Genomic DNA, 13,534 nt, shown 5'->3' with positions numbered 1-13,534 from the left:
TACAAGAGACCCACCTCATTACCTCATTAGAAGGGACTCACACAGACTGAAAGTGAAGGGATGGAAAAATATCTTTCAGGCAAATGGAAAGGAAAAGAAAGCTGGGGTAGCAATACTTATATCGGACAAAATAGAACTCAAAGTGAAGGCCATAACAAGAGATAAGGAAGGCCACTTCATAATACTAAAGGGATCAATACAACAAGAAGCTATAACCCTGGTAAACATATATGCACCCAATGCAGGAGCACCCAAATTCATAAAAAAAACTCCTGGAAGATATCAAAGGAGAGATTGACAACAATACAATCATAGCAGGGGAATTTAATACACCACTGACATCACTGGATAAGTCCTCTAGACAAACAATCAGCAAAGAAACAGCAATCCTAAATGACTCACTAGATCAGATGGACTTAATAGACATCTTCAGAACACTTCACCCCAAAGGCACGGAATACACATTCTACTCAAGGGCTCATGGGACAGATTCAAAAATAGACCACATATTGGGTCACAAGCAAAGTCTCCCCAAATTCAAGAAGATTGAAATCATAAAAAGCATCTTCTCAGACCACGATGGCATAATATTAGAAATAAACTACAAAAAAAAAAACAACCCAAAATACTCAAACACTTGGAAGCTGAATAGCATGTTATTAAATATTGATTGGGTTACCAATGAGATCAAAGAAGAAATTAAAAACATCCTGGAAACTAACGACAATGAAAACACAACAATCCAAAACCTATGGGACACAATGAAAGCAGTCCTGAGAGGGAAGTTTATAGCTCTACAGGCCTATCTCAAAAAAACAAGGAAAAATGGTAGTAAATCATCTAACTCTACAACTCAAAGAATTAGAAAGAGAGCAACAAGAAAACCCCAGAGTGAGCAGAAGGATGGAGGTAATAAAGATTAGAGCAGAAATTAATGACATAGGGACCAAAAAAAAAAAAACAATACAGAAAATCAATGAAACCAAGAGCTGGTTCTTTGAAAGGATAAACAAAATTGACAAACCTCTAGCCAGACTCACCAAGAAGCAAAGAGAGAGGATCCAAACAAACAAAATCAGAAACGATAGAGGCGAAATAACAACAGACCCCACAAAAATATAAATGATTGTTAAAAAATACTATGGACAGCTCTACTCCAACAAACTAGACAACCTGGAGGAAATGGACAAATTCCTAAAAAAATACAACATTCCAAAACTCAATCAGGAAGAATCTAAAAATCTCAACAGGCCAATAACTATGGAAGAAATTGAAGCAGTCATCAAAAAGCTTCCAGCAATCAAAAGCCCAGGGCCAGACGGCTTCACAGGGGAGTTTTACCAAACATTTTAGGAAGAACTAAAACCTATCCTCCTCAGACTACTACAAAAAATTCAAGAGGACGGAACACTTCCAAACTCATTCTATGAAGCCAGCATCACCCTAATACTAAAACCAGGTAAAGACAACACAATGAAAGAGAATTACAGGCCAATATACCTCATGAACATAGATGCCAAAATCGTCAACAAAACCTTAGCAAATCGGATCCAACAGTACATCAGAAAGATCATACACCATGACCAAGTAGGATTTATCCCAGGGATGCAAGGATGGTACAATATCCACAAATCAATAAATGTGATACATCACATAAACAAATTGAAAGAAAGAAACCACATGGTCATATCAATTGATGCAGAAAAAGCATTTGACAAAATCCAACACCCATTTTTGATAAAAACTCTCAGCAAGGCGGGAGTAGAAGGATCATACCTCAACATAATAAAAGCCGTATATGACAAGCCTACAGCCAACATCATACTCAATGGACAAAAACTAACACCATTTCCCCTAAGAACAGGAACAAGACAGGGATGCCCACTCTCACCACTCCTATTCGACATAGTACTGGAAGTGTTAGCCATTGCAATTAGGCAAGAAGAAGAAATAAAAGGCATCCAAATTGGAAAAGAAGAAGTAAAACTGTCCTTATTTGCAGACGACATTATATTGTACATACAAAACCCTAGAGACTCCATCAAAAAACTACTAGACTTAATACATGAATTTGGCAATGTAGCAGGATACAAAATTAACTCCAAGAAATCTGAGGCATTTCTATACACCAATAGTGAACTTTCAGAAAGAGAGATTATAAAAACAATCCCATTTACCATTGCACAAAAAAAACTAAGCTACCTAGGAATAAACTTAACTAAAGAGGTAAAAGACCTCTACTCAGAAAACTACAGGACGTTGAAAAAAGAGATAGAGGAAGACATAAACAGATGGAAGAACATACCGTGTTCATGGATTGGTAGAATCAACATCATTAAAATGTCCATACTACTCAAAGCAATCTATAAATTCAACGCACTTCCCATTAAAATACCAACGGCATACTTCACAGATCTAGAACGAACTCTCCAAAAATTCATCTGGAATAAAAAAAGACCTCGAATAGCTGCAGCAATCCTGAGAAAGAACAAAGTAGGTGGGATCTCAAGACCAGATATCAAGATGTATTACAAAGCCACTGTTCTCAAAACTGCCTGGTACTGGCACAAGAACAGGCATATAGATCAATGGAATAGATTAGAGAGCCCAGAAATCGACCCAAACCAATATGCTCAATTAATATTTGACAAAGGAGGCGAGAACATACAATGGAGCCAAGATAGTCTCTTCAATAAATGGTGTTGGGAAAATTGGACAGATATATGCAAGAAAATGAAACTAGATCACCAACTTACACCATACACAAAAATAAACTCAAAATGGATAAAGGACTTAAATGTATGACAGGAAACCATAAAAATTCTAGAAGAATCCAAAGGCAACAAAATCTCAGACATATGCCGAAGCAATTTCTTCACTGATACAGCTCCTAGGGCACTTGAAACTAAAGAGAAAATGAACAAATGGGACTACATCAAAATAAAAAGCTTCTGCACAGCAAAAGAAACCATCAATAAAACAACGAGAAAACCCACTGTGTGGGAAAACATATTTGCCAATGTCATATCTGATAAGGGCCTAATCTCCAAAATCTATAGGGAACTCATACAACTTAACAAAAGGAAGATAAACAATCCAATCAAAAAATGGGCAAAGGACCTAAATAGACACCTTTCAAAAGAGGACATTCAGAAAGCCAAGAGACATATGAAAACGTGCTCAAAGTCACTAATCATCTGAGAGATGCAAATCAAAACAACAGTGAGGTACCATCTCACACCTGTCAGACTGGCTATCATCAACAAATCAACAAATGACAAGTGCTGGAGAGGATGTGGAGAAAAAGGAACACTCGTGCACTGCTGGTGAGAATGCAGACTGGTGCAGCCACTGTGGAAGACAGTATGGAATTTCCTCAAAAAACTAAAAATGGAACTCCCATTTGACCCTGTGATCCCACTTCTAGGAGTATATCCCAAGAAACCAGAAACACCAATCAGAAAGGATATATGCACCCCTATGTTCATAGCAGCACAACTCACCATAGCTAAGATCTGGAAACAGCCTAAGTCCCCTCGTAGATGAATGTATTAGAAAACCATGGTACATCTATACGATGGAATACTATGCTGCTATAAAAATGAAGGAACTCTTACCATTTGCAACGTCATGGATGGAACTGGAGAGCATTATGCTAAGTGACATAAGCCGGTCAATGAAGGAAAAATACCACATGATCACACTCATTCATGGATAATAGAGACCATTATAAACTTTTGAACAATAATAGATACAGAGGCAAAGCTGCCTCAAACAGATTGTCAAACTGCAGCGGGAAGGCCGGGGAGGGTTGGGGGGCAGAAGGGAGGGGGGTAAGAGATCAACTGAAGGACTTGTATGCATGCATACATGCATAACCAATGGACAGAAGACACAGGGGGGTAGGGGAGGCCAGGGGATTGTCAAGGGCTGGGAGAAAAAGAAAGGACACATATGTAATACCCTTTGTAATACTTTTAGCAATAAAAAAATATAAAGGTTTTATTTCCTTTGGAGCACACAGAAAGGTGCATATAAAGAGCATCCACACACCCTGTACCCAAGCTCACCTGTTGCGACCATTTCCCCACTCCTTGCACAACATGCACCGCTGTGATTGTGTGAGAGAAAGGCCTGGCCTACCCGTTACTGCCGTCCCCCAGCCCCCAGGGGCAGGGAACTCAAGCAGATACTATTTCACACCGTGGGGCGTGGGGCTTGGCAGCTCCCGGCATCCTTCCCACAGCCAAGTGGGGCTCTGATGGGCCGGCTGGCACAGGTGTGGCTGTGCCAGTGTGCGGGCAGCCTGCCCAGCTCCAGTTCCACTATGGGGCATGCACCATGGCTTCCCTGTGTTATTTAAAATATATATATTTTTATTGATTTCAGAGAGGAAGGGAGAGGGAGAGGGAGATAGAAACATCAATGAAAGAGAGAATCACAGATCGGCTGCCTCCTGCACGCCCCACAATGGGGATCGAGCCCGCAGCCCGGGCACGTGACCTCCTGGTTCATAGGTCGATGCTCAACCACGGAGCCACCCCAGCTGGGTATCCCCGTGTTATCGCCTTTGCGCTGTTACCGTATAAAACAAGCACAGGCGGCGGTGAGAGGAACCGCAGGCAATGGGGCCGGAATGCGGTGCAGGTGGGCGTGGGGATCACGAAGCAGGAGACAGGCCTGTGTTCATTGATGATGGACACGATGCGTTCACATGTGTGTTAAATGCTGAAACCAATGACCAGCACTTGTGTCCAGAAGCCAGAGAGACTCAGAGATTTTGAGAAATGTTCTCGTTCTCTGGGAGTGGGCTCCTCCGGACGGTGTGGAACTGTGTGGCTCCTGTCAGGAGTCTCCCCTCTGAGTTTCGTCAATGACTTGCGGACGGCTTCATTCCCAGACCCCTCTCATTTGCCATATTTTCAGAAAGTCACGGAATGTGTCATTTTAATGGCAAAATTAGACCATTTTAGACGTTGCTACCATAGGTTGGAGTTTTAATAGAAGTGATCAGCGAGCAGGAATTAAGGGTCAAGAGAATGTTCTCACAGGTGACAGTGTCCTCGTAACTGCAGGGTACCTGTCTTTTTGGTCGTAAGATCTGAAATCAGCATATTCTCTCTGTGTGTCTTGTGAACCATTGAGTCCACTTGGCGTCCTTTCAGTTCATCTCCAGGTGACATTCCGAACGGTGAGCGCACACAAGGGCTGCCCTGACAACCGGGTACAGAATTCCAAGGAGATCACACTTCCTTGTGGCAGTGACCGGAAGTACCGCAGGCCCAGGAGCAAAAGCAAAGGCGCGACCAGCAGGTGTGGCTACCCGTGCAGAACAGACCCCGGGCGATGCACGAAGCCCAGGCCAGGAGCAGCAGGGCTGGGGCTCAGAGAAGCACATTTGGGGGTCTCAGCAGTGAGGGCCCTGGCCCTGGAGGGATGGGGCCCAGAGAGAGGGCGAGCAGGGCCCTGCTGGAGAACACCCGGAGGAGGGAGGGTTGATAAGCGTAGCCCTTGGGGAAGCTGCCCACGTGGACGTGGCCCTGGCAGCCTGGACCTGCCTCTCCCTGCCTTTGTCCACCTGGAAGCCTCTCCTTCTGCAGTGACTTGATTTGTGTTCAAAGATTCAGGAACTATTTGCCTAATGAAAGAAGTCACATAATACAGAGGTATCTCCTGGGAAAGTTTATAGTCTCTCTCTCAGCACCACCCCTGCCCAACCCTTCCCTAATCTCCCTCTTCTGCAGAGAAACAAGTGCTTTGAACACAAAGTACTTCCCAGTCTCTTATTTGTTCAGTTCTTGACCAATATTAATGGAGCATCTACTGTGTGGAGACTTGATCCAAGGCACTGGGGGCACAAATATGAGTAAGGTGCAGGGGGCTCCGCACCTCCAGGGGGTTATGTCATGGTGGCGGGAAGTACAAAAGGAGGGAGGTTTCTAGATGTAGAGGTGAAAGTGAGGGGGTCCTTTCTGCTGGGGGGGGGTCATTAGCTGAGGCTGAGAGAGTCTGAAGGGGGCAGTGGAGCAGGAGAGGGGTCAGTCTCGCTTCCCCATGGAGATGACACATATCATCCAGTTGCCAACATCAACAGAATTGATGCTGCCTCGCCCCCCCCCCCCCCCCCAATGGCAACTCCACCGTAGTCATCAGCAAGGCTCCCAAACACACTCACCGGCAGGCGCTGTGTGGCCCTGGCTCAGACCACACGCTCCACGACAGTCCTGTCACAGCTCCTCTGGTGGTGATGTTGCCAGGACTGTTTCACTTCCTCATTTCTTCTTCCCGGGTTTCACTTTCGGCCACTTCTAACCTGTCATTTGAATTTAAATGGCTTAAGATGTTAGACTTCTTTTCTCATGAAAACAACCACAAAGCCAAGAGCAATCTGGTGAACCTGCCTGGATCGGATTTGCCTTTTCATCTGGGAGTTCATGTGGGACATGGTGCTCTATGCCCTTTAGGAAACGTTTCCTTCTTGAGAGTGTAAGCTGTGTAGCGCTCCCTTGTTCGTTCACTGTGTCATTGGGGTGTAACTTACAGTTGAGTGCAAGGTCCTCGGTTTCCAGGTGGTATAACATCACCCAGACTGAGGCGGGCGATGTCCAGAACCCCAGATGGGGAGTCCCTCCTGTCCCCTCCCACCTGCACGTGGCTGGGGGCCCTCATCAAACCCTTGTTTTAGGTTTAAATTGAGGCTCATGTACACGCTTCTCCCAATGGTACTGGCAAATTTAAATTGTCCTTGCACTCTAGAGTGAGTGTTTGTAGAGTCTGGAATGACAGGGCAAACGCCCTGACTTACTGTTAAGTTACATGCTAGTATATTGTGTGCTGGTGGGACTATAGCTTTTACTTACCTGGTCTTGCACATTTTCTGCAGTGAGGAGGGAGCACGCTTAAAATCACAGTCTTATCAGCTGCATCGAACAGGAGTGAATTGTGATGCCCACCTCGTCCACTGCCCTGTGACACGAGGACTCAGGACTCACACAGGATGAGTGGCCACCAGGGCCCTCAAAGAAACAGAGCCTGCCCGGCCCACGTGGCTCAGTGGTTGAGCGTCGGCCTATGAACCAGGAGGTCATGGTGTGATGCCCGGTCGGGGCACATGCCCAGGTTGCAGGCTTGATCCCCAGTGTGGGGCGTGCAGGAGGCAGCTGATCCATGATTCTCTCTCAGCATTAAAGTCTCTATCTCTCCCTCCCCCTTCATTACTCTCTGAAATCAATAAAAATGTATTTAAAAAGCCACCTCACCAGAGCACCACAATGCCACCAGCTAAGTGACACCCACCATGTATGGTCTTGGGGACCAGACATTGCAGGCTGGGGGAGGGAGGGTGCAGGACTGGAAGCGGTCGCCAGTGCTCCCCGGGTTTAACGCTCCTCCGTCCCGTTCTTCTGCCGCCCCTCACCCTGTTCCTGCCCCACCGACCAGCCTCACCCCCTCTCCCTCCCAGAGGCCGGGAAAATGAGCTCTAAGCGCCTGTGTCAGGGCTTTGCCTTTATGTCCCTCCAGGCTCTCCTGTCCACAGTGCAGGTCACTGGAGTCTCCAAACGAGTCGCCGGTAGAAACAGGGAATTCGTGGGTTTCCCACCGGCCATCCTGCTCAGAGTAACGACATCCGTTCCCTGAGAGGATGCACAGGCTCAGAAGCTCAGGGGAAGGTCCCCTCCTCTTTCCCATATTCATTCCCGGATGAGAGTGACCTTGGAGGTGAGCGGCCCTCAGGGACCAGAGGAGACCCACAGAAGACAGCGCGGGAGCTGACACTGGGGAGCCGTGGGCCTGGGACACTGTGCAGAGGAGGGAGGCTGGTGCTGCCTCCCCCACGCTCCCCTCTTCTAGACACAACCTGCCTTCAGCCCCTCCAGGCCAGGAGGGAGACTCTGCCCTGAGGGGAAGGGTAGGGCGGGGTCACGGTGAGCTGAGCTCCCCTTAGGAGCCACCCTGTAGGGGAAGGAGCTGGACTGGGAGCCTTTGTCCGCCCATCACACACAGGAGAACAGAGAGGCTCCCAGCAGGGCGGCCAGGATGGCCTGGGAGCAGAGGCTGCAGGGTGTGCCCACCTCAGGAAGGGGCACCGCTGGTCCTCTCCACCCCCAGCCTCGATGAACGGGGGACTTTGTGTTCCAGGCTCACGTGTGACCTGAGCCCCAGCTGGTAGAGTTTGTCCCCAAGAGGATGCCCCTCTGTCCTACTGACTGTCCATCCGGCTCCTCTCAGACCACCCTGTGCCGGCCCCACAGTCCCTCCCAGGGGATGTGCCCAGCTTGGGGAGGGCGGGGCCAGCCCCACTGTGTCCTACCCTGGCCGCCCCACTGAGAACCAGGCTGCTCCCTTTCAGGCCGGCTCCTCTCATCCTATAAACATCACTGACTTTTTCTTGATCTGTAGGAATTCCTGTGACCACGGCCCTCCCATGAAGGACACACAGAAGAGAAAGCCCTTTGCACTTTGAGGTGTTTATTGAACGATTTGGACTTCATGACACACTTACAGAGGAAAAGACATTTTATGGAGATTCCTAATCTTTCATTTTATTGTTTTGGATTTAAAATCAATAAAAAATAATCATTTCCCTAAAAGGAAAAAATGATTCTGATAGTCATGAATAGAATGTTACTGCTGTGTATGTAGAACAAATCACTGATTTTAAATGAAAAGTAAATCAATCAGATTTTTAAAAAAATTCCTTCTCAGCCCAGTCGTTGCCTTTTGCTGGTTTCTGTGGATCAAGTTGGGGATCCGGCACGTGATGTGTTTTCATTTCTTGAAGAAAGTGTTTTATGCGTCGTTCACCAGAAGACCCCGGCTGTTTAGAGAGATTGAGTCCATCCTTCAGTTTCCCTGATTCTGGATCGAGAAGGAGGAGGTGGAGGAAGCAGGGAGTGAGGCAGGTGGGAAGGTGAACAGAGCAGAGTCTGGGGCAGTCACAGGAGGGGGAGGAAAAGGGGCGCAGGAGGGGAGAAAGCAGAGGGACTGTGAGACCTGAGGGGAGGATGGAGCTGGGGCCCAGGAGGGAGCAGGTGACCCAGAGGGAGAGACAGGCCCAGGGAGAGAAGAGGAGGGGGGAAGGGGAGGAGCAGGAGGGAGGAACCTCACCCTGAGAATGTTCTCCAGCCTCTGACATTGGGCTCCTATGTTTTCTAACAGTTCAGTCTCGGGCTGGAAGGGCTGGCCCTGGTTGTCCACGAATTTTTCCCAGCAGTGCTGGAGCTCTAGGGGAACAGGGAGGGAAAGGTGAGTGCTGGGGTCCAACCCCAGCGGGTCCAGGGGTTCCCCAAAGGTGTGGACGGAGTCGGCGAAGAAGGAATGTCACGGAGACAGCGTTCAGTTGATCAGCAGCCTAGCCAGGATCTCCAGCCCGGATCTCCAGAGAGGTTCTGTTTCGGATCTCCAGCGAGGTTCTGTAGCCATGTTCCCTCGCTAGGTTCTCCAGCCAGGTTCTGTCCAGGCTCTCCAGTCAGGTTCAGTGTCCAGGTTCCAGTCAGGTTCTCCTGCCAATCTCTGTAGTCAGGTTCAGTCCAGGATCCCTTGCCATGTTCTCCCGCTAGGCTCTGTCTCTAGGCTCCGAGGCCAGTCCCGGTCCAGGATCCTCTGGCATGCTCTCGCCAGCGAAGTTCTTCTATCTCTAGGCTCCGTGTAGGTTCTGTCTTCTGAATTCTGTCTCCTGAGTTCTGAGTCTTTCTGTCTTGTTACAACTGTATTTATACCAGTTGATTCAATCCTATCAATCTCTATTACAAAGGTTAGGGCGTTTCTTATCTCCATTCCAGGGAGAAAAGATTATGTAGTTTAAGCATGATTGTTCGTAGTTAAAGGGATTAATTACCCGCCTGGCACTTAGTTGAGGGGTTTTATTCCCTCCCTAACTTCAGGGGAAAATCCCTACCTGGGGAAACAAGCTTTCTCAGAGGTGACCTTGGTTAAAACACATAGTGCCAAGAAGGTGAGCAAACATATTAAGAAAAGTATGCCATATATGCCAGGTCCCTTGAAACAGCAAGCATGGACCGGCTCCCGGCAGGTGAGCTCCTCCTAGAGCTGGGAGGGCCCAGGTCTCTGACTCTAGGGACACACCCTCCCCATCAGGATCTCCCTGCCCCCTTTCTCTCTCCTCCCAAGGCACTGAGCTCATCCCTCAAATTCTTTCTTCCACTGGAATCTGAGGCAGCCCCTCCCCTTCTACCAGGAAGGACCTGGGTCCTGATGGAACAGGGACCCACCTCCCCCTTCCCAGGACCCTGTCTCTCCCCTGAACTCTCTCCTCCAGGGGACTCCATCCTCTCCAGACCCAGCAGCCCCCCTGCAGGCAGCTGACAGGCTTCCCCACCTGGATTCTCCTCCTGCCCCCTCTGTGCAGCCATTTCCCAGCCTCTCTGCCCGCCCACCTCCCACCTCAGGAGTCCCTGCTGACCTTTGGGGGTCATGATGGCGAGTTGGGCCCCAGCGTCCTGCAGCCTGCGCAGCCCATCCTCATAGCCACTGACAAAGGTGTAGATGCGAGCAGCAAAGATGCGCAGCCTCACGTGGCTGTTCTCGCCCAGGAAGTCCACCAGTTTCTGGGCACAGTCAGGGCAGGGGCTCCAGGAGATGTAGCAGGTGAGTCTGTGCTGCTTCCCCTCATCCAGGTGCCAAGAACGGACCCGATCCAGGAAGCACAACTCTGCATGACTAGGTTCCCAGTGTGTGTCAGCACCCTGAGCACAGAGGGGGAAGAAGAGGGACCTGTCACTTGCTGTGAACAGGGGAGGGTGGGACCAGCCAGAGTCAGGTGAGGACTGGCCTCCAGCACAGAATTGAAGGGGCCAGGCTCAGCGTCAGGATGAACGCTATTTCAATGCAGGATCTACACAGTCAAAGGGAAGGCGACTTATGAATCACATGATATCAGCATCTACAAAGGGCAGATCAGCAGTGAGGACTGTTCTATATCAGCAAACCATGGCTCCCATGGCTCTGTAACTGATCAGTCTTCACTTAGCCTGTTGATATTTCATTCACCGTGGAATTTGCATTAGGTTTGATTTTTTAAAAATATATTTTATTGATTTTTAACAGAGAGGAAGGGAGAGGGATAGAGAGTTAGAAACATCGATGAGAGAGAAACATTGATCAGCTGCCTCCTGCACACCCCCCACTGGGGATGCGCCTGCAACCAAGGTACATGCCCTTGACTGGAACCGAATCTGGGACCCTCCAGTCTGCAGGCCAATGCTCGATCCACTGAGCCAAACCGGTCAGAGCTAGATTTGATTTTTTAAACTATTGCTTTAAACATGTTCTTTTTTTCAAATCCTCACCTGAGGAGATTTTTTCCATTTACCTTTAGAGAAAGGGTGGAGGGGTGGAGGCGGGGCAGAGAGAGAGACACATCAACATGGGAGAGACACATTCACTGGTTGCCTACCCCGCCCCCCACGACTGGGGGCTGGCATCAGAGCTGCAACTGAGATAAGTGCCCTTGACCTGCAATCCTACCCCTGGCCCCTGGCTGTGCAGGCTGATGATCTAACCACTGAGAACACAGATCTGGGCTCCATGTGATTCACCTTGGTACAGAGTTCCCAGAGAGCCTCTATTTGGTGCCCAAAGCCCATGCCTTCAGGAGCTGCCCATAGTCAGCCCCTGCAGGGAGACAAAGAGCTGAGGGCAGCCCAGCCGGTGTGTCTCAGTGGGTTGAGAGAGACACATCCACAAACAAGTCACGGGGTCCATTCCTGGTAAGGGGCCAGGCCCAGGTTGCAGGCTTGATGCCCAGTAGGGGGCGTGCAGGAGGCCGCCAAACAATGATTCTCTCATCACTGATGTTTTTATCTCTCCAACTTCGTCTCTGGAATTAATAAAAGTCATTTAAATAAGTAAATAAATATAAATAAATAAATAGCTGAGGACAGAGGGAGGAGGCAGCTGAGCCCCAAGGTCCTGGGCCTGATGCCACAGGGGTGGGTGCTTCCTCCAGGCAGGGGCGCTCTCCCTCTGCCCCCCTACCTCCAGCTCCCGCCTGTGCACCAGCACCTCCACAGGCTTCTCCTCTGGGCTTCCCCTGTGCTGCGCCCAAGGGTGACACACTCTGCGGGAAGAAGGGGTGAGGGCACCGAGGCAGAGGTGCGGGAGACACAGGATGAGCGTCGCTGCTGGGCACACAGGAATATGGAGATGTGTCCACCCGCCCAGGGAAGGATTTTCAACCAGGGGCTCAGGGAGGAGGAAGAGGTCAGGCCCACGGAGCTGGCGCAGAGCCCTGGTGGCAGAGTATGGTGCCTGGGACCCAGGGGGCGTCCTGGGCTCTGTGCAGCTGACAATGCTCTTGTGGGGACAGCATCCTGCCAGGCTCTCCCAGGAGTGACTGGAGGGAGCAACAAGGGGGACCTCTGCTCTCTGGCCCGAGGCTGCCCCGGCGGGGCCAGGGGAGCACGGACCCTTTCTCCAGGTGCCTTTCCCTCTGGCCTGACCCCTCCTCAGAGGCACAGCAGGAGGGACAGGCTGACCCTGGAGGCTGGGCTGACACTGGGCTGGTGGGCCCAGGCCCTGGGACACTGTGACTGCTTTCTTATTGGGGCTCCAAGCTGCCAATCACAGCAGAGTCCGTCTTCCCTGCCTCTGGGCAATGCCACAGCAGCTGGGGGCCCAGGGACATTGCTCAGAGGACACCCCGCGGGCATGGAACCTTCTCCCCGAGTGTCCCGGGGCCCTGCCTGCCGTGCTCACTCACCTGGTTGCGCAGGAAGCCCTGGAGCTCCTCCACTCGGACCCAGTCATCGCCTTCCTTGACCTCCAACTCATAGCACAGGTATGTTTCATTCGCCCATGTGATACCAAAGTTGTCCTTGAAGGTGGTTACATCCATCAGGGGTCTGTGGGCACAGGCAGGAGGAACCCAAGGCATGGGGCTCCTCTGGGGATCACCCCGTTCTCCTCCCCTCTGCACCCACATCCTGGCTAGACCCACAGAGGATGTGCGTCCACTCACTTAGCTGGAGCCACCTAACCTCCCTCTCTGACCCCTTTGGGGGCTCCTGGGGAGTCAGCTCAGTCCTTTTGTCAAGGTCTCCCCGGGAGTAGTGCAGGGGCTCAGAGCTCTGACGTGGCCTCTCCTGGCATCACCGTCCTGCCCTCGTCCCGCTGACCCAGCCCTGCCAGGTGCAGCCCAGTGGCGCTGTTTCCTCTGCTCTTCCGGGTTAACCTGAGCCACATGGTGAATCAGGGTAAAGGGTTTCCCAGTCAGGGAAAAAGAGAAGCAAAACTAGTCTTCTCAAATAACTCATGACATTTCCTTTCTCATTATGAAAACCATTGTGTCCTTTACAAAAACCAAAACATAAATCTGAACTAGACCTCCTGGGCAGTGATGGCGAGCCTTTTGAGCTCGGCGTGTCAGCATTTTGAAAAACCCTAACTTAACTCTGGTGCCGTGTCACATACAGAAATTTTTTGATATTTGCAACCATAGTAAAACAAAGACTTATATTTTTGATATTTTTTTATATATTTAAATGCCATTTAACAAAGAAAAATCAAACAAAAA

The 13,534-nt window shown here is 49.7% G+C and overlaps 2 protein-coding genes across 4 annotated transcripts in view; one reads left to right on the top strand and one right to left on the bottom strand.

Annotated features, from left to right (window-relative positions):
• Nucleotides 1–13,534, top strand: part of LOC132226953 (DNA dC->dU-editing enzyme APOBEC-3G-like) — an 89,733-nt gene that overhangs the window by 16,279 nt on the left and 59,920 nt on the right. The window lies entirely within an intron of this gene.
• Nucleotides 8,488–13,534, bottom strand: part of LOC132226950 (DNA dC->dU-editing enzyme APOBEC-3G-like) — a 53,351-nt gene continuing 48,304 nt past the window's right edge. The window contains exons 2-5 of one of the 3 annotated variants that reach the window (XM_059681512.1): nucleotides 12,722–12,863; nucleotides 10,424–10,706; nucleotides 9,104–9,224; nucleotides 8,488–8,859 (exon numbers count right to left, since the gene is read on the bottom strand). In XM_059681512.1, the coding sequence (XP_059537495.1) occupies nucleotides 8,823–8,859; nucleotides 9,104–9,224; nucleotides 10,424–10,706; nucleotides 12,722–12,863 (583 nt within the window). In that variant the 3' untranslated portion in view covers nucleotides 8,488–8,822. The remainder of the gene's footprint in view (nucleotides 8,860–9,103; nucleotides 9,225–10,423; nucleotides 10,707–12,721; nucleotides 12,864–13,534) is intronic. The other 2 variants (XM_059681517.1, XM_059681515.1) reach the window with 2 other exon arrangements.

The sequence above is a fragment of the Myotis daubentonii genome, chromosome 2, assembly GCF_963259705.1.
Source record: "Myotis daubentonii chromosome 2, mMyoDau2.1, whole genome shotgun sequence".
NCBI lineage: Eukaryota > Metazoa > Chordata > Mammalia > Chiroptera > Vespertilionidae > Myotis > Myotis daubentonii.
Note: the sequence above shows the minus strand (reverse complement) of the source record. Positions and strands in the feature narration are given on the sequence as shown.